Source organism: Coenobita brevimanus, chromosome 64 (genome assembly GCF_032717465.1).
Source record: "Coenobita brevimanus isolate Jiangsu-jjx chromosome 64, ASM3271746v2, whole genome shotgun sequence".
NCBI lineage: Eukaryota > Metazoa > Arthropoda > Malacostraca > Decapoda > Coenobitidae > Coenobita > Coenobita brevimanus.
The window spans coordinates 7,963,128-7,985,026 of NC_137017.1; the positions used below are offsets into that span (position 1 = coordinate 7,963,128).

A 21,899-nucleotide genomic window follows, 5' to 3' on the forward strand; every position below is an offset into this window, starting at 1 on the left:
ACAAAAAGGGGTTTTATTGTACAGTACTGTAGTTTGATGAATTTCCTATATGAAGAACAGACAAGTTGAAGACTTCAGTTTACAATAAACTCATAAACTTGCTCACAACATTTACACAATGAATGTTGCATCCCTATGTACTTTCTTGACCATAACACACTCAACTATTCTGCAACTATTTACACCTTTATATCAAAATAATAAGCTACCTGAATAAGTGTGCATCTGTTCTTGATGAACATTCCTTGTTAGGAAAGTGTCACTGAAATATGAAGTAGACTAATACTGTAATTCTTCTCTTACATACACAGGCATGCTGTCCAGTGTACCAAACAAATCTGATTCTTAGAGCTGAAGATACATAAAAACTATCTCTTAGTACTCCTGGTAGTAAGATAGTGTCATTACTGTAGTTCATTCACCTTTATTTGGCGGATAATATCACCCTTTTGCTACTTATTTCTCATAGTTCTAAAGAAGAAGAAGACAATACCAAGACTCTGCATCCTTTCACAAAACTTTTTTGCACCTGGTGACATAGTTTAGTTTTAATCTCTCGTTAAAACTAAGTATTCAAGATAGAGAGATGCCAAATTTAGGCCTAGTAAAAGCAGAGGGAAAAAAAAAAAATCTATATAGCAGCATATTCAGCTGGGAGTACAAATACCATTTGTCAGCCTCCTCTTCCTTCCCTAGGTACTGTATCCCTATGATCTTATGATATTTATGTTAATGACCACTTGATAGGTCTATCTATCTATCTATCGATTGCCAGACGCCTCAATCCCGTACAGGGTGGCCACAAACAAGTCGCCTCCGCGTCACCCTGTCCCCCGCCATTTCACTGCCCTGCTCCCAGTTCACACCCCCCTCTCTCATATATCTCTCCACCCCATCCCTCCATCTCATCCTTGGCCTCCCCCTCCCTCTCCCAGCTCACTCACATACACTCTCCTCATCAGTCTCTCACTCTCCATCCTCTCCACATGATAGGTATATCAGTTATTTTCACCATGTCACTCAAAGAAGTGATAGGAATATCTTACATCTGGAACTCCAGCTTCTAATGACAGAGTATCAATTAAATCAATGCTAAAATTCATTCTCTATGGATGAAGGATTGTTCCCTTACACTCACTTTCAAAGACTTTCTTTGGCTCCCTATCTGCAGCACAGTATGGGCATTCTTTGAATGAATATACCATCTCAATGTAGACACTTTTATTCATTCAGTTATTCCACCACTTACTCCTATCCCCTATTTTTCCATTTAAAAATACAAATGTATTTCTGTTACTTCCATCATCCAGCTTCCATATGCCTGCAGCTGCTCTGGAGGAGGTCATTTCTACAGCCTGTAATCTACACAAGTTCTCCAGTCATGCACTGCCCAGGTTTCACTCCATATAAGAACGCTGGCAGTAAAAAATAGTACAGTACTTTCATACAGAGACCTCTTCACCTCTATATTGTACTACCCATCCTACGCTTACATCTACCTGCTGCTACTGAAATGGAGTCTTCTGAGAAGGACGAAATACACTTATGAAGATATACAGTATATATAACAGAGGCTTATTTTAACTCTCTGTCCCTGGGACATCATTACATAATATTCTAGCTGATGCCACATAAATTTATTTAGCTTAAGAAAGAAGTCTTAAGGTTGCATGAGTTAACACAACAGAAATTACAAAACAATAAATGCAATAAGAAATATTATATAGTGCTTCATAATATTCAATAATGAATATGTATGGAGATATACAAAAGTGAGAGAATGAAGCTTATACTGTACAAAGAGTATGTACATAGTACTAATATGATTAGTATAAAAAGAATTTTACAGACACCATCATATGATGCACAATAAATGAAATACAATGTATTTTACAACCTGGAATAAAAATAACAACTAAAATAATAATCTGTATACTGTAGTTATAAGTAATGATGACAAGCAAACAAAGCTAGCTTCATACACACAGCAAATCAATATGTGCTCAATGATTTAACAAGGATTCACTTTGTGTGACAAACTGCAAAACATTAGGTTGATTAGCTACATTGAATCCTAATTAAACCCTTCTGCTGTTACTGGACCACTTAGGCATTTTGTTCAAGCTAAAACAAGAATTTTAGTTGTCAGAGCATTTATGGAGAGAAGCTTCAACCTTATATTTAACAGGAATTCCTACATCTGAATGACCATATACGAGCTGCTGTTAGCCTGAATAAAATACCAGAGTGTCATTAACACTGAAAGCTTTCAATAACTCTGGCAAATAAAACACGACTCGGCAACTATAGTTTCTGGTGCAGCCGTCCAATCCTGTGTTCCATGGATCAGGGAATGGTCAAAATAATCAGATTTCCGACAGGTACTGACACCTTACCTTTCTATGAAGTGGTGCTACAAGAGATCTGGTACACATGGGAAAATACACTTTACAAATTTCTCTCACTCACAAATGAATTATCCTCATTCACAAACATTCTTTATACATTATCATCCTTATTGCAAAAATTTTTGCACATTATCCTCATTCACATTTCTTTAAAACAATGTTGATACTTAACAGATTTCTTAAATGCAGGTATATAATAACTACGATACAGACTAAACAAAAGTATTTATCACCATTTACCAACACCCTGTCCAGATAGTGCCTGTATTACTGTAGTTTGTGGCCACTGAGAAATGTACAACATACCTCCTTGAATCTGGGGGAGGTCCTAAAAAGTTTGGTCATGCTGCTACCAAAGGATTTTATTCAAATTAGGAATGTTCTCTCATACTGATAAGGATTTAAAAGTTAATCTCTTCAGTCTTCACTCTGATGGCATATTTCTCATTTTTGTCCCTGTAACCCAAAGATACTTTTATTCAGTTCAGACCAGACCTCCAGTAGTGAAGAGTAAATGCTCTATCTGACCTCTCTTGTTCGAAAAGCCCTATCTAAGCTAAGATAAAAAAAAATATGATATCGGACTAAGAGGATTCAACTTCAATCCTTCCGATTCCACGTCTCCTCAAAGCTAAATAAAATTACCTGAAAGCAGCTTGAATAGCAGGAGGGAGGGGAATATCACTGTAGTGAAGAAGTTAAATTACAATACAGTACATGTACCACAGTTATTGAAATGAGTAAGATAAATTCTGGACAAGCACAAGCAAAACCTACACAGATATTACAGCCGGTCCACATTACAGTAGTACTGGAAGTAGCAGCAGCAGCCCCAGGTTCATCTGCATGTGAACTCAGTGGATCACAGGCTGAAGTTACCCCTCTCCTGCAACCTACCATCCTCCTTTCGGGAGGATACAGGAGCTGAGGGACGTTTGTAGAACCTGGCAATGAAGCCAACCAGTTACATCAGTGCCACCACGTGAAGGCATCCCTCTCCAGCATCTCTTCTCATTACAAAATATGGATGTGTTCCCAAGTTATACAGTTTTCTTCTGAACTACTGTTAAATTGGAGTTGGCAAATCAGCATTGTATGTTGAAAAGGCAATTTTTTTGTATTTTTCTGTCAAGTTAGCAGGAAAAATTAATATCAAAATAGGCAACTGATCATGATGACTTACAGCACTGCACCAAAGGGAAGATGTACAGTTGCATACCGTAACATTGACCAATCTTTTAGCAAAACAATACGAAACTCTTACATAATATTCCGAAAAGATTTTTGTGTTCTGAAGATCACATCACTGGGTTTTGAAAGTCACTGGTCACTGTCTCATTATTTATCATAAGTAAGTGAATTTTTATCTACATTCACACCTGTACAAAAACCAAAGAGATCCAATTTAGATTTTACATCTGTGAGTTAAGTATGGCTTCCATGGCTTCAATAAAGATGCTGGTCTCCTGATTGTTGCCATCAGCTGTGGTTGGGGCAGGGGCTACGGATGGTGGGTTCTGGTGGACCTGTGGGGTGGCAGGGGTGATGGTGGTGGTGGTGGTGGCAGTGGGGGGCAGTGTGACAGATGGGGTGGTGGCTACAGTGGTGCGTGTGACTGTCCAAGTTGCCTCGCCAGTGCTGTTGTTCCCTCCTGGTGGTTCTCCTGGTGATAAAAGAGAAAATCATTACACTCTAAGAAGGCATCACTTTCAACATCACACAGAAACTGTATTCCCAGTGACAGTGGCTTAAGTAACTGTCCACATTGCCTCACCAGTGTTGCTGTTCTTTTCATAGTTCTCCTGCTGATATGGAAATAAAAAGCATTATACTGTACCGTACTGTATTCTTACCATCTCCAGATAATTTCATACAACTTACGAAGCTTTTCACACTTGAAACACTAGATACAATCTTCACCACAATAGTTACTCTGTTGTAGGTGGCTGTCTGATTAAAGAAAAAAAAAATCCTGACAAGAAGTTATCCCTTTCTGAACAATTTTAATAAAATTTACTTTTTTTTTTTTTTTCCCTACATTCACTATCTCCTTCATCACTAGAGTTACTCTGTTGTGGGTGGTTGTCTGATTTATAAAAAAAAAAAAAAAAAATCCTGACAGGAAGTTACCTCTTTCTAAACAATTTTAGTAACACTTACTCTTTTTTCTAAGTTCTGGCTAACAAAAACTTGATTTAAGGCAGTTTAGGGAGTCTCCTTACAATTAAAGTGTTAAGAATTAATGAAACAATGAAACAAATAAAGATCTGTAGAGAAACATATTGCATTATGATTCATAAACAGCAAAATATCAAAATAATCAAATCCAACTAAACCATTAAAAAAAAGAAAAAAAAAAAAAAAAAAAAAAGTACTTGCTATTCTTTGACACTAAAATTTACTATATTCTGTCCAATATAACTTGGCTTAAAACTTTCACCTCTCCATCTTGAAAGCTTTGCTGAAACAAAAGATAAACAGTATAACATGATGCTTCATGGAAAAGTGTTATGGTGAGGTAGATGCACAGTACAGTACTGCCTTATTTTGCCACTTTGTTGCAAAATGATGAAAATATCAATAATACTGAGGGCCAATGAACTATAATACCATAGCTACATACTACTTAGCAGCAAAACATCAAAATAACCAAATCAGACAAAAAAAAGACAAAAGATACAAAAATCATACTCTATCTGTCACTGTTGCTCATGGTTACTAAGATTCAGCACAGGATTTTACTAATACCATATATGACTATGATTCATAAGCAGTTAATTACTAAAATTCTGAAATCCAACAGATGGAAAAAGAAAAAAGTAAAAGAAAATCTATATTTGTCACTACTATGCTCTAGCACAGGACTTTACTGCTACCATACATGAAACATAAGCAGCAAAATATCATCATCCAAATCTTTTTTGCCCACCCAAGGAAGAGGTATGGAATAAAACTGTGGTGAGGTTAAGAATGTAAAACAGAAATCCAATGTACTCTGCTCATCACCATTTTGGGAAACCATGCCATCGATGACATAACTATCTTGTAATATCGCACAAAACACAAGCAGCAAAACATCATAATAATAAAGTCCAACATACATACTTTGCTCACTGCCATTCTGGGAGACTATGCCATCGATGACGTGTATTTGAGTGAGAGGCGGCCCGGTGCCCATCAAAGCATCCATAGTCTGCTGGTACCTCAGCTTGGCTTGCAACAGATCTTTGTACAGTTCTCGGTAGGCCTCTGTCGTACCTGGCTGCTGCTCCCAAACCACATAATTTAAGTTAGCCCAAAAGATCAAAGCTTACAAAAAAAAAAAAAAAAAAATCCTGTGTACAATGCTAAACTTTCATTATATGTCCTCCTTTTTTTTTATAATCATTCTTACAGAAAAATTACCAGTTAAAGTGCTAATACTACCTCTAAAGCTGAGCTGCCAGTATTCCCAAAATTTATAGTACCAATTGTATGGATGAAATTGTGATTTTCTGAACACATTCCTGACATATAATGAGGATTTAACGTGCTGGATACAAAAAAATGTGTTGTATTACCATAAAATGGAGTAACTTTGGACAGTTTTAAAAGTTTTTCGGGCATAACATAGTGTAGAATTGCATTACTGAAGCCCTGAAGGTGTAGCCAGGACAATTGGCATTTGAACCCACATAAACAAAAAAATCTAACAGCAATACTGTGAGTGCTATTAAAGATATTATAGCATCCGAAGTTACTCAAAAGTTCTGGTAACTTCGGACACCTACTGGTTTTGCCATATAAACATGAGTACACCTAGTGGCTGCTAACTTCAGCCACTCCAGGCTTACTTCAGACACTTAAGAAGTTTTTAAAAGATCAAGAAAAAAATTGAACAAAACAGTGGTGACTGTAACACTTAAAAAAAAAAAAAAAAAAAAAAAAAAAAAAAAAAGTAACTAAAAAAATGTTCATTTTTTAAATCTGCAAACTGACAGCACTTATATCACATTGCAATGAGGTATTTTTGTGATGAAAATAATCATATATCAGTCATAAACTTTTCCAGACCAAAGAAGTAACCAACAACTCATCCCATATACTTCACAACACAACAAAATGAAAGCATTCTTTCTCGTTGCTAAACTTCACATGTTGAGCATACAGTTACCATACTAATGCTACTCACGCTAACCACATTCAAACATTAACACCAATTAGGAGATGTCTCTTAAAAACTACACATTAGTGAACATTACTGGTCATAACTGAGCTATCTAGGGCATGGGCAGATGCTGCTGTATCAGTACCACTGGAGGGTTCCTTTGGAGGTCAGGATATTGCTTGATCTGGAACAAATGGATATATGCCTTACTTTCAAAACCCATTTCAGAGGTTATTTTAAAGACTCCCTGATTTTGTCCATCACCTCTCTCAGAAGAACTGGGAAGCAGTCTTTTGGTAAGGCATTACATAGCCTGCCTACAATAGTTTTCTTGAAGTCTTCCAAAACTTGATGCCAGTGTCTTTTTAATGGTCTTAATACTGCACCATCAAGTGACTGGGTTAAATGGGTGGAATTAGAGACTAAGAGAGCAAAGAAAATGTTATTCTTTTCACATGTTTCTACTACACTTGCAATGACACAGCTTGCTACATTATCACCTATCATGGCAACTCTACTTGTTCTGTCTTTGGCATAGGGTAAGATAATTTTATGAAACCAGTCATCGAAACTGCAAGCTTCAAACCATCCACTGGATGATCTATTATACCTTGTCCCAGGAGGTTTCCCTTCTCTCCAGATATTGTAAAGGTGAACAGCATTGTACACAAGAAAAGGAGGCAATAAATGACCTGAAGCTGCTCCACAAAAAGTAATAGATATTGATGATTTTGTCGAGTTCATGAATCTTCCTGGATTCTTGGTGCCTATTCTAACTACAATTTTCTTCTTTCCCAGATCATCACTGAGATTTGTTTCATCATAATTTATTATGTTCTCTGGAGGCATTCCTTCCAGGGTATCTCTCAAGTTATTGTAGAGCTTAGTTAGTGTGGCCCTAGATACTTTAGCCCTTTCTCTCCTTATATTTCGCGACATCCGTCTCGTGAGGACTGCTTTTCGCCATTTCAGAAATGAAAGTCCCCATTCCTGACTTGGAACATTTTTTTTTCTTTTTTAAGCGAGATATTGCAACCCCTAGCTTCTTAAGGTACACCTTCATGAGCATCCATAGATCCATTACGTCTAGAGGAAGGCCCCACTCTGCCAGTTACTATCCTGATACAACAGCTGCTCTTCCTCATAATGAGCTGTATGACATCCCACTGATTTGCTGCGGATACCTTTAATATAATCATGCAAAGTGCTTTATCCTAATTTCCATTTCTTGGCTGCCCTAAAATTTTTGTTTTCATCATCATCTTTAGCTTTTTCCAATGCTCCTTTGGATACAAAACTGGTTAACTTTCTTCTCTTCGTAGGGGATGGGTTTGTCTTTGTTCATGGAATTTTGTCTGCTGTAAGTATACTGACTTCTGCACTGTTTTTGCACGACAGTTTCACTGTCCGAAGTTACATGTGTTTCTCCATATGTCCGAGATCATACATTTTTTCTGGGAAAGAAAGGTATTGCTATTGTTACGGTTGTCAGATGACTATACAGGAACACTCTGTAAAATCATTTAGCGTATGTTATCTACAATAAATTTACTTTCAAATCATCATAATCATGTTCATACAACTATCCCTGTTTGTCCTGCACAAACAAACCTCCAGCATTAAAAAAAAAAAAAAAAAAATTTTCACCAGTTTTGCAAATATTTTTCATGCAAACAGATTCGTGTCAGTTCCATAGAATCTATACATGACATACTTAAAGAATTATCCTCACTGCCTATGTTTTTGTTTTTCCATAATTCAGGGCCATAATCCCATAACTTTGGCTCAATAACATTTTATCCAGAAATGTCCAATGTTACCCCTCTGTCCAAAGTTATCCTATATTACGGTAAATCATACTAACTCATGCACAAACAAGTTAAAAACTGATTTACATACAGTACTCTATATCAATATCAAACGGATATATACATACACTCAGGATGAAGTGTTACACATACTCTGAAACATTAGGTAGTGGATGGATGGCAACAACTGACCCGGCACGATAATACCTGTATTTTAATAATGAAAAGTAGTGGAAAAAGGAATGAGCTGTTTGAGGGAAATATAAGTATGCCAGTGGCAATGGGATAATGATATAGTACAGAAAAATGAAAAGATGGTATCTGGATCACTACACATACTGTACATAACAGCCCTTCAGTATGACCTAACCTTGTAGGTGAGGCCCATGATACTTTGCAGCATCTCCCGGACCTCCTTGGCTCTGGCTTCAGTGTCATCCTCATCTACTTTCATACGCTTTGCCAGCTGTGCCACGTTGAGCTTCTCTTGTTTCACCGGATAGTACACCCTCTTGCTGGATCCCGGTTCATTGTGACCATAGAAGTCGTTTTTCACAAACAAACGCTTGGCTCCTTGCTGAAGATAATTATCCGCATGTCAGACCCAGCATGAATAATACTAATACTAGAGGGTGATACATAAACACAAATTATGGAAAAAACTTTATAGGAGTAAAGTTTTGTTCCCAACTCATTTCTTTACATCGCACCCATATATCTGTTCTAATATCTTAACTACTTAAAACAGGGACCATACTATACAGTATTATACAATAATATACAGTACTAGAGCTGTTTAACAATATTCATCCTGTTACAACCCTTCCATAAGTACTAGTAGCTGGAGTTTCTATGGATATGAAAATACAATAGTAATCTTTTTTTTCGTCTTCTTCTTATTTTTATGTTCTTTATATCTGAAAGAATCTGCACAATGCTAAGCCAGAAGCTTCAATGAAAAAATAAGTTTTGTTCTCTCCGACAAAGAGAGTATGTTTTCATCCTGGAGGTTGTTTGTTGGTTTGTTTGTTAGTCTGTTAGCAAGATCACTCAAAAACTAAGAGAGATTTGAACCAAATTTGGTGGGTAAATAGCCCACGTCCTAGGGAACAATCGATTAACTTTTGGGACTGATCTGGATCGTATTACAGATTCTGGATCTGGAAAACACTTTTTGCAAAACCCTAACCTATTATGACGAGTGGTTTAGAAATTGAGCTTCCCTTGTTTATAAAATGCGACATGTTTCTTAATAGTAATCCACCAAATTAATTTTTTTTAAATGTTAGAAATGATCCGGATCTAATCAGGTGCATTATTGTACACCATGTGTAATTTACATTTTTATGTTTGGTTCGTACTCTCGATTCAGGCATTTCAAAATGGATAGACGGATTTATTTAGCAGTAAATCTATGGCCAGTTACACCATATAATTCAGTGGAGAAGGCCTACAAAAGGTACCAAGGCTTTTCATCTCATTAACTCTCCTTCTCTTACTGACTCCCATCAACCTCTCTCTCTTCGTCGCACTTTTGCATCTTTAACTCTTTTCTATCGCTACTTCAATGGTCACTGCTCCACTGAACTGTCTGCCTGCATCCCTCCACCACTACAGTGGGCACGTGATACCTGTCTAGCAACAAACTCTCATCCCTTTTCTGTCTAGCTCTCTAATGCGAAAGTCAACCACTACTCCCAGTCCTTCATGTATGCAACTGGTAACTCTGGAGCTGTCTCCCTCTGTCTGTTTTTCCTACTGCCTGCAATCTCCAGTCTTTTTCCTACTGCCTGCAATCTCCAGTCTTTCAAACAGTGTGTCCAGGCATCCCGAAATGAATGGATCTTGAATTTGGCCTCTGTTACTGTATCTTGTTTTTGTTTTTTCTTGTGAAAAAAAAAAAAAATTAATAAATAAAACTGACTCTCATCTTTATTATGTTTCTGACGGAACTGTGCTGTCTGTTCTTCGCTCTGCTAAAAATAATTTCATCTGTACTAAATGCTATGAACTCTCCAACTTAAATTCTTCCCACTCCTTCTGGCACCTTGCCAAAAAACCTTTCTAAAAATTTTAGCTCATCAGCCTTCCCTCCTCTTTTCCACTCTGATGGCTCTGTAGCTATTTCCTCCACTGCTAAAGCAGAACTCTTCGCTCAGACTTTCCCCTCCAATTCCACCTTAGACAATTCTGGTGCTGTCCCTCATTCTCTTCCCCCCTCTGACTTCCTCATGGTTGGCATTAAAATTTCAACCGATGTATTTTCTGCCATCACTGGCCTTAGTACTAACAAGGCATATGGGTCTAATGGGGTCCCTCCTGTTGTCAAGAACTGGGCATCTGTGCTTACACCTTGCCTAGGTAAACTCTTTTGCCTTTGTCTATCAACTTGTACCCTTCCTTCTTGCTGGATGTTTGCTCTCATTCAGCCTGTTCCAAAGAAGAGTGACCATTCTCAACCCTCTATCGCCCAATTGCTTTAACATCCTGTATTTCAAAATTTTTCGAGTTTATTCTTAACAAGAAATTTTTAAAGCATCTTTCCTATCACAAACTTCTTTCTGATCATCAGTTTGGGTTCCACCAGGGATGCTCCACTGGTGATCTCACCTACCTTCCAGACTCCTGGTCACCCTCCTTGCGGGACTATGACGAAAGCTTTCCCACTGCACTTAACATCTCCAAGGATTTCGATCACGTCAGGCATAAATATTTAATTTCCAAACTGCCCTATAAAAGTTTCTATCCTTCTATCTGTGCTTTCATCTCTAGCTTCCTTTCCGTTAATTCTATAGCTGCTGTTGTGGACAGCCACTGTTCTTCTCCCAGAGCTATCAACAGTGGTATTCCTCAGGGCTCTGTCCTACCTCCAGCTCTCTTCCTTTTATTCATCAATGACCTTCTATGCTGTACATCTAACCCAATCCACACATACAATGATGACTCCACCCTTTGCCTTTCCATGTGCTTCGCACAGCATCCATCTCAGCAGTTACTTCAACAAACAAGGGCTGAGGTTATGGTACACCTATGTCTGACTTGGCTCGTATCTGTGATAGGGGTAAAAATAACCCTGCTGTTTTTAATGCATCCAAAACTCAATTCTTTCATCCATCACCCCAACAAAATCTTCCACAGGAGTACACTCCAATTTTTAACAATAACCAGCTCAATCCTGCATCATCTTGGGGTTTAATTCTCCCGGGACTGACCTTGGAAAGAGCATATTACCATACATCATCCAATCCTACATTGCCCCATAAGGAGCATAGGAGCCCGGGGCTAGGCAGTTGGTCCCGACATTTAAGATGAGGGTGACCAGCTTCACTCATCCCTGAGTGGCATTATGTGAGCAATCAACCCCAGCCACCCCTTGGATATAAACCTTCACCGGATCAATCCAATTGGTATGCAATAATTACCCACTAAACCACCAGGCACCAAAATTTGGTTATATGGTTACCACCCAGTGTAGTAAATGGTTTCCTGGTGTACAGGAAACCATTTGGCTTGTCACTCAGTGTAGAGTCACCCACAGGCAGAAGGAGGCATATTACCTCTCTTGTAAAATCTGCTTCCAAGAGGTTGGGTGTGCTAAGCCAACCCCGTACCTTCTTTACTTCTGAACAGTTGTTGACTTTATACACAGGTTTTATTCACCCGTGTAGAGTAAAACTCTCGGGTGGGGGGGGGGCTCCCCACACACAGCTCTTTTCAAAAGGGCAGTCAAAGGCTTTACATTTCATTAACTCTCCTCCTCTTAATAGCTCCCTTAAACCTCTGTCTCTTCGCCACACTGTTGCATCTTTATTTCTTTTCTGTCACTACTTCAACGGTCATTGCTCCTCTGAACTGTCTGATTGCATCCCTCCATAACGACGTCAGGCATGCAGCACCCGTCTAGCAACAAACTCTCATCCCTTTTCTGTCCAATTCTCTAATGCAGAAGTTAACTGCTACTCCCAGTCCTTCATGTATGCAACAGGTCAACTCTGAAACTGTCTCTCTCTCTGTTTTTCCTACTGCCTACGATCTCCAGTCTTTCAAACGCAGTGTGCCCACGCATCTCGAAAAGAATGAAACTTGAATTTGGCTCTCTGCTGTCTTGTTTTTGTTTTTTTCTTGGAGTGAGCAGTTTGCAGGCCCCTTGCCTTTGGCTCCTTCTTCCTTGCATTAAAAAAAAAAAAAAAAAAAAAAATGGATCCAGAAAACATTATTTGTGAAACCCTAATCAATGATGAGAAAACCTTGTCCATTATGAAGAGTAGTTTGGAAATTAAACTGCCCTTGTCAGAAAGATGCACTCCACTGAGTGCTCCACTAGTTAAGATTGAAAACACTCCCTACTCCCAAAAATGCACAATTTCAAATTTACTCATCATTCATCTGTTTCTCAAACTTACATTACTTTCTATCAATAATAATTATACCGGTATATAAGTATCATGGAACAGCTAGTTCTTCCAAATCACTTGTAAAAAAGTGTAATACAAGTAGTTACACTCAGTTACCAGTAATACACCTCAGAAACTACTAAAGCACTGTTGCATGTACAGCATTCCATGAGATGTAACAATAAACAAAGAGAAAAAGTCTGAGTGTGTCATCTTGGAAAGTTAGAATGGATGATAATACTGTTCAATAAATAATTAAAGTAACCAGGTGGGAACATGGAAGAATGCATTTAAGGAAAATGCATTACGAAATACAGTAGAGTACCCATTTAAATGTCAGCCCTAGTTCAAACTTGATCCCTGGACCCATATTAATTTGGGCTTAAGAAGCTTTGTAACACTTTTCTCTGATATTCTCTTATCACCATTCTGACCTTTTCTCCCTCCGAAGGATGAGGTGAGGCATTTAAAAAAAAAAAAAGGTGCAACAGTGGAAGAACTGTCAACCATGCCCAATGAAATGGACCAGACAAACATACATCATTCTTTATACTGTTCTCTCTTGAAGATTTAAAAAAAAAAAAATGAACATATAAAATCTGTAGTTTGCAGAAATATGCACACAAGAACACTGATGTACCATATGCAAAAAACAAACTGGCAAGCAGGAGGTGCTAGGGAGCCTCCTAGATCAACAAGCATACAGCCCTTGGACACTAGGGTATAAGAGTGCCAATAACTATCCATATTCCATATTCCCTTTTTACTCTTAACTTGGTCTAAAATTGCCATATCTCCATCTTAAATGTTGAGTTTTAAGATTAGACAAACACTAGAAAATGGTGTTAGTCATTAAGAAGTGTTATGGAATGGATGTAGAGCCACAGCCTTGTCTTTTTCTGCCACTGAGCTATGTGAAATAAGCTTGGAAAAAAAAATCTGGTACAAGTTAGTGTAAAAGATATACAGTATAGGTCACCAACCAGCCACACTATAGGTGGCTTGTAATGGAACTGGACAGGAAAAGTGAGGCAGCTTACATACAAGATGGAAAGATGAAGTGGAGTGCATGCCACAGAATATACATCACTGAGATAATAATTATGAAGGACTGCAACTCAACAACAAAACGACTAAATGTGCATTTTTGTTACATCGGTTTCAGAGTAGTTCTTGGAATATTGTGTAAGGTAATACACAAAAGAAAAAAAAAGTCTCATACTGACCTTCCCAAGCAAAGAACCTCATACACCTGTAACCATGCATAATCATACACTGTACTAACCTTTGTGGTCCCCTGGTAAAATGGATGAAAGAAGAAAATCCAAGATTAGTTAAAGTACAGTTGTCAATGCTGTTTAATTATTATTTTCATGGCTTAGAGTTCCTCGTGATTCACTGTAAAGTTTTTTTAAGTAAAAATTGTTCGGTTCTTTTAACCCTTGTTATAAAAAAGGGAGCTTATCTCAATTAGTTTTACTCAAAATGGCACTTTACCTACATAAATGTTAGATATTTGAGTTAGAACTGACTGCACTCTAACCAGTATGGTAGCCTGGCACAAATCCCAACTCAAGAAGAACTTACGAGCCCAACTGAGTGACCAAAATGATCAGACATTGCCGGCACAGTGACGTAAATGATGCGGTCCTTCTGTACAGGGGCTTTAGACTTGAGCGCATCTTTCAATTGCCGAGCTACAGCAATCCGGTTATTTTTTGAGTGCTCAAAAAGCTGAGGAGGGAAAAACAACTATTACAAAAGCTGGCAAAATAGGGACAACAATGTATTCATAGCAGTCACTATAGAGATAAGTTACAAAACTGTCAAACTTTTTTTACTTGAGCACATCTTTTAACTGCCGGGCTACAGCAATCCGGTTATTTTTTGAGTGCTCAAATAGCTGAGGAGGGAAAAACAACTATTACAAAAGCTGGCAAAATAGAGACAACAATGTATTCATAGCAGTCACTATAGGGATAGGTTACAAAACTGCCAAACTTTTTAAAAAATCACTAAGACAAATAATTAACCTGTAATTTCAGATGACTATTTTTAAGATATTGGATGATAATGTAATAACGTACAATACAAACAGAGAAGCTATTCCTTCTTTTAATAGTACTTTTACTACCAAAATTCTGTTTTGGTTTAAGAAGACGAATCTAAAATCTTATCATGTGCTGCAATGCTTATAACAGGACAAGACTTCCAATACTTCACACTTCTACCTGTTAAGAAGTACCGGGTAACAATCCTTGCAGTAATACATCTGTACCCCTTCAACTTTTTTTTCTCACTCTACATTTTATTTTATTTTTTCAACTTTTTTTTCTCACTCTACATTTTATTTTATTTTTTGTAAGTCTTGGGAATATCTTTTGAAACTGGAGGGGTTAGATACAACTTTCATTAACCCCTCTAATAAAGGTATCACTGGTTTTTCCTAATATGAACCAAATAATTAGGTCACAGAAAAAAAAACTCAAGCTGAAAGGGCTACAATATTATACTATCATCATCATCATACATTTCCACACCTGAAATTCCGGGTAATATATAACTTCCTTCATGATGATGGTCGCAGTGCAGCCAACTTTGTGTGTGCGACCTGTCTTCTTCTTTTTCTTGAGAAGAGGCTTTGGCTGTAGTGGGTCATCATCATCCCCTCCTGCATCACCTACACTAGCCTCACCAATTACTCCGGCTCCAGAACCAGTCAACTGTAACATATGAAAATGAATGTTATGGTACATCCATCCATCATCCAATCCTATGTTGCTCCATGAAGAGTGTAGGAAGCCAGGGCTTGGCAAGTTGGTCCTGACATTTAAGATGACAGTGACCAGCTTCACACACCCGAGTGGCACTACGTGACCAATTAACCCCAAGCACCCCTTGGATATAAACCTACACAGGCTCAATCTGATTGGGGTGCCTTAATTACTCATTAAACCACCAGGCACCATAATGTAGTTAAATGGTTACCACACAGCATAGTAAATGGTTTCCTGGCATACAGGAAACCATTTGACTTGTCACTCAGTGTAGAGTCACCCGCAGGCAGAAGAAAGAGGAAAGAATGGAGGAAAGAAAGACAGAAAAGGGAGTGTAAAGTCACCTAAAGGCAGAAGGAAGAGGAAAGAATGAAGAAAAGAAAGACAGAAGAGGAAGGAAGAGAGAAACGGACAGACATCCAAAGCAGCACTACATCACGTGAGTGAATGGTGAGCACCCCCACGTACCGCTAAGGAATGCTACCTGATTATTTTCACACTACTGAAAAATAATAACCATTAGTAACCTGAGACAGTCCACTGCGCCATAAAGACTCTTGCTACTTTCACCAATGTGGTCTCTTGGCTGTTTGTGCATGTTGCATCCAATCCCAGCAATGCTGCATATTTTATTTCTTCATCCTGTCCTCTGCCTTTCTCTTCCTCTCAATCCCTGGACTGCTACTCACCTCAGCTGTCCATCTAATATCTCTTCTACAAAACACTTGACCTACCAACAACCATTTCCACCACTGTCAACTGCTCTATCACTCCAGGGAAACATGGACAACAGATTGTACCATTTATGGTACAGTATGAATGTGCAGTGCCAGTATTACATATTTGTGGTTAAAGCTACTGCACTAATAAGCTCCTCATTAACAGCAAAGCATAGGTGAAAAAGTACCAAACAGAAAATAAGTGCTTGAGAAAGCAGGAAATACATTGAGACAAAGCAGACTGGAAACTGCCATCAAGGCCACTCTCCAATAAGGAAGTCATATGAAAGAGCAATGAGCCTGCAGTCAACGAGACAGGTGTACGTTGCTGAGGAGTAATTGAGAATGCTTAAGGGAATACAGTATTTTGGATAAGTAATTTCTAAGTACTGTATCAGTGGGATCATCTGGCATGGTTATGTTGGTATAACACATACCTCACATAAATGTAAAACAATACAGTAACTTATACTGATCTATAAACTCCAGACAAGTTCATCAAGCAGTTTCAATTAACACCAGTGGTCTATATTATTTCACTGTCATAGCTATACAGGTACCAGTATGGTATACTTATGTACGGTATGCATTAAGCAGCTGTGTGATACAGATACTATTACAAATACAGAAAAATCATTTAATATTACTGTACATTTGGTGCTGAAAGAGGCACCTTCATGCAATGGCAATGATTTGGCTGGGTGGCTCCACTCCCTGGTTGTATGACAAACATCCCTCAGTTTTCTCATTATCCCCTAAAAGAAGGATGGTGGCTTGCAGAAGGACAGCATCAGCCTTCAGTCCACTGTGTTCACATTTCAAATGAGCCTGGGTCCACAACTACTACCATACTACTAATATTTGATTATGGTAACTACCGTACCTGCCATACTAACCTCAATTTTTATTTCTTTCTTTTTCCTTCCTCCTCTGCCTCTGTAGGACTGGCACTGTAGAATCTTAAGGCCAGCAACAAAGAATGGCACCCCACAGTATGGCACGCCCACCGTCTCAAACCGCACCTCATTTTCGTCATTAGCACAGGCTGGAATATTAACTCTTAGTTTTTAAATAGCCACTAAAGCAACTGAAGGTTCAAACCTTACCAATATTATCTATTTCATGTGGAGTTACATTTTTTTTACCCCAGCAGGGAAAGGGAAGTTTCACACTCATTACATTAACATAATTATCAACGCAATATTATCATTATCCCATCCTTAGTTCCAATCTGGTAAGGTAGGATAATTAGGATTAGAAATAAAAAAAGAGAAGCAATAAAAACTGAACAACCAAACAGCACGGTGCAACGAAATACCGAATCAGCGGTTGTTTAGCTACTGAATCGGCACATTAATAAGAAAGTTATAATTCTTTCACAACATAGGTTTATACACAACTACTTATCTGAAATCCAGTCAAAAAACTGTACTTAATTTAACTATTAATAAAAATGATCAGGATTCACAACAAAAATGTGCTAAAGTTAGCACATATTTTCACTTTAGATTGCCAACATGCCTTAAGACTTCTGCTTTGCATAAATATTGATTTTCAGCGCAAATAAATGTACTTGCATATTAAACCCATATTTATACAAGGCAGAAGTCTATCAAAGTGAGTTGTTGAGCTGAAGGCAAAACACTTCCACTACCTTCTGTAAATGTTGGCTCTGAATCCTGATTTTTTTTACAAGGCTTGGTGGATAAGTTTGGGAGAGTGTGTAAGAAACGGAATCTAAAGGTGAATGTAGGGAAGAGTAAAGTGATGGTCTTTGAGAGAGGTGAAGTCAGTGAATGTACAGCGAGGTTGGATGGTGAGGAATTGGAAAATGTGAGTACGTTTAAGTACTTGGGTTGTGTGATGAGTAAGGCTGGAGGTTTGGAGGGTGAAGTGCTTGAAAGGGTACAGCAGGGAAGAAAGATTGCTGGTTCTTTGAAAGCAGTGATAAGAAACAGGGAAGTGAGCATGGAAGTGAAAAAGTTACTACATGACAGTATTGTGATACCAACTCTAACGTATGGAAGTGAAACTTGGACGTTGTTGGAAGGACACAAATCAAGAGTGAGAGCAGTGGAAATGAGTTATTTAAGAGGAGCCTGTGGAGTCACATGGAGAGACAGGCTGACGAATGAGAATATAAAGGAGCGTTGTGGCGTTGATGTGGATGTGATAGGAAGCGTTATGAGGAACACACTTAGGTGGTTTGGCCATGTGGAGAGGATGGAGGGTGAAAGACTGACAAAGAGAGTGTATGTGAGTGAGGTGGAGGGGGGAAGAGGGAGGGGGAGGCCGAGGATGAGATGGAGGGATGGGGTGGAGAGGTATATGAGAGAGGGGGGTGTGAGTTGGGAGCAGGGCAGTGAAATGGCGGGGGACAGGGCGACTTGGAGGCGATTTGTTTGTGGCCACCCCAAACGGGATTGAGGCGTCTGGCAATAGATAGATAGATAAATTAAACAAAATTATGACCAGATTTCAGTTAATTTGGTGTGTATGAGCCTATGTGGTGATAAAAACTTTAATATTTTCGAAGTAAAAGTGCCGATTCGGTATTTGGTCACCCCCGCAAACAGCATATAGATCCGGTGAAATGGACCACACAATCATCCACATGTCATTTTAGTCTTGAAATCCTTGCTCCACCTCATCAGCATAAGCAACTGAAAATACCTGTTTGCATCTTTTAAAAATCTGGGACAATGTGTAGGATGAGGAATCTGATTGTAAATGTAAACAGGAGTAAAGTTATGGTGTTTGAAAGGAATGAAGTCACAGAATGCACAGTAAGGTTGGATGGTGAGGATGTGGAGAATGTGAGTGCATTCAAGTACTTGGGTAGCATGATGAGTAAGGCTAGAACTTTGGGGGATGAAGTGCTTGAAAGGGTACAGCAGGGAAGGAAGGTTGTTGGTTCACAGATAACAGTGATGAGAAATAGGGAGGTGAGTATGGAAGTTAAGAAGTCAATGCATGACAGTATTGTGATCCCTACCCTGACGTATGGAAGCGTGGCATGGACCTTGCAAGAGGGGAACAAGTCAAGAGTAAGAGCAGTGGAAATGAGTTACCGGTACTTCAGAGGAGCATGTGGAGTGACAAATGGGGGTACAGGTTGACGAATGAAGAAGTGAAAGAACGTTGTGGGGTGGATGTGGATGTGGTTGAGAAGATTAAGAGAAATACCTGTATACTGAGGTGGTTCGGACATGTGGAGAGATTGGAGAATGAGAGACTGATTAAGAGGGTGTATGTAAGTGAGGTGGAGGGAGAGGGAGGGGAAGACCGAGGATGAGGTGGAGGGATGGAATTGAGAGGTTTATGAGAGAGGGGGGAGTGAGTTGGAGAGAGGGTAGTCAAATGGCGGGTGACAGAGTGGCTTGGAGGCGTTTTGTCTGCGACCACCCTTTGTGGGATTAGGGCATCAGGCTATAGATAGATAGATAGATAGATAGATCTTTTAAGTTGCACTTCTCATACTCCCATGGGAGAGTCATTCTGTTGATTATCTGGCTAAAACTGGTGTTTTAATCCCATTCAAGTGCTTTTCCATACAGTTTTAACCATCCATTTTGATCCTTTGACAGTTCTCTTGGTTTACCACCAACATCTCTACCTTGCTTGCTTGCACACTCATTTACTACACCTTTTTGGCATTCCATGTCTTCTCCCATACCCTTATCACCACCGTATTTATATCCATTCTCTCTATTGGCCTTAACCATACTATTATTTCTCACATCCCGAGATACTAATTACAGTACTTGTCAAATATGTCACAAGATGCATAACTGTTGTATTGTATTAAATGATACAAAGAGGCTGATCAGGTAACTGCCCAAATTCTGCTGTACAGTAGGCTTTAACACAGGAGCAGGCACTGTAAGGAAATCTATCATGTAACTGAACCTGATCCATTACGTACCTTTTAAAGGGGATGTTAGTGCATATTATAAATACCATTATTTCTGTGTGTAATTAATGTAACGATATTTCCTGGTCATTACCTGGGACGTCAACGCAACCGAAGTTCTTGGTGGACCTGAGGAGGGCGTAGGTGGTCTTGGTTTTCCTCTCGTGCTCTCGTATTATCTGGTCCGCCTCCTCCAGTGACCTTACCTGGTACGTGGACATTGCAATAACATCTAAATGAACGCAGTATGTGGGGGATTAATGTTATAATCTCGTTAATTGAAGCGTCCGTCCCGCGCTAGATGTTTACATGGAAAGAGACGCTGAGCACGAACATTTTCTAAACGATCAAACCATCCAATCTGTCTTGAAGTTCGTACTTTCGAAATGTCTCCCTTTACTCATATATCACTAGTGTTTGTCAGTGTACATATTATGAAACTAAAACATGAAAACTGAAACTATGTAGAAGGTAACGAAACTGTGGAACTAAAAGCAAATTGTGTTTTGTGAGCGAAACTTACTGAAATGAAACAATAAAAGAGAAACTGGTGAATGAGAGAAAATGTACGGTATTTTTCGCGGTACAACTATAAGTTTCTACATTTTTTTTTTTTTTTAATTCAAAGAATTCCTTCCATGGCTAGCGTATGAGGCCATGTAAGACGACTTGGAGCCTCTTTTTATGGAATTATATCATAATGTGATCAGTCGACCTGTTTTGAGAGGAAAAGTAAACAACATTCCTCAGCTTCCTATCTCCCATACCTACTTGTACCTTCAAGTTCACTTACATAAAATCCTTTTCACCACCTATCTATAATTTTATCACTTATCTCTAACCTAGATGACAGCCTTTCCTCATCCCACAGTTTTCAATAATTATTGTATTTCTCATCCTATCAAATCCATGCAACTAGCACATATTTCATATAGATCCTCTCTCTCTCTATTTTGCATCTATCCATCCATCCATCATCTAATCCTGTGTTGCCCCATGAAAAGTGTAGGAGCCCAGGGCTTGGCAAGTTGGTCCTAACACTGAAGGTGAGTGATCACCTTCTCATCCCCGAGTGGTATTACGTGAACAAACCACAACCTCCCGTTAGATAGAAACTTGCACAAGCTCAATCCAATTGGAGTGCCTTAACTGCCCACTAAACCACCAAGTGCCATAGTTTGGTTATATGGTTACTACCCAGTGTAGTAAATGGTCTCCTGGTGTACAGGAAAACCATTTGGTTTGTCACTCAGTGTAGAGTCACCCTTAGGCAGAAAGAAAAGGAAAGACTAAAAGAATGAAAGACAGAAGAGCAAGTGTACAGTCACCTGTAGGCAGAAGGAAGAGGATAGCATGAAGGAAATAATGACAGAAGGAAGGAAGGATGATGAGCACCACCTACCATCAAATGAGAACAAATCCTTTCTCGCACCCATACATTTGAAGACTTGAAGGTACGAGGTACAGAAGAAGGTTGAAAGACAGACTGGGAGTGTTACAGATTACAGTATATACCAACAGACACCTTTACAGGGAACCTTGCAGAGCTCTTTCAAGCTGAAAAGCCTAGCAGAACATCTGTATCCATCCCTGTATCACTTGCAATTTCACCTTTCTCTTCCTGTTTTGTGCAGAGCGAGTATCGTTTCCTGCTATCAAGTGCTTAGTAGTCACACTCCCTGAAAAAATAATTTGCCAGGTTTCAACCACGTCAAGAAGTAAAGTTTTCTACT

General features: G+C 38.9%; 1 protein-coding gene across 1 annotated transcript; it reads right to left on the bottom strand.

Annotated features, from left to right (window-relative positions):
- Nucleotides 1–988: 988 nt before the first annotated feature.
- On the bottom strand, nucleotides 989–20,390 carry LOC145404731 (uncharacterized). The gene is made up of 8 exons (XM_080276283.1): nucleotides 20,261–20,390; nucleotides 17,150–17,298; nucleotides 15,298–15,480; nucleotides 14,345–14,491; nucleotides 14,043–14,054; nucleotides 8,734–8,940; nucleotides 5,514–5,673; nucleotides 989–4,071 (listed from the first exon to the last, which is right to left on the bottom strand). The coding sequence occupies exons 1-8, from the start codon at nucleotides 20,385–20,387 to the stop codon at nucleotides 3,821–3,823; spliced, it is 1,236 nt and encodes a 411-aa protein (XP_080132409.1). The 5' UTR covers nucleotides 20,388–20,390; the 3' UTR covers nucleotides 989–3,820.
- Nucleotides 20,391–21,899: the final 1,509 nt, after the last annotated feature.

Excerpts from the sequence above, each read along its gene's own strand:
- LOC145404731 (XM_080276283.1), bottom strand. The coding sequence starts at position 20,387 with ATGTCCACGTACCAGGTAAGGTCACTGGAGGAGGCGGACCAGATAATA. Across the intron at positions 14,492-15,297 it reads TATATTACCCGGAATTTCAG|CTTTTTGAGCACTCAAAAAA; the intron begins GTGTGGAAATGT and ends TTCCCTCCTCAG. Across the intron at positions 4,072-5,513 it reads CCAGAATGGCAGTGAGCAAA|GAGAACCACCAGGAGGGAAC; the intron begins GTATGTATGTTG and ends TTTTATCACCAG.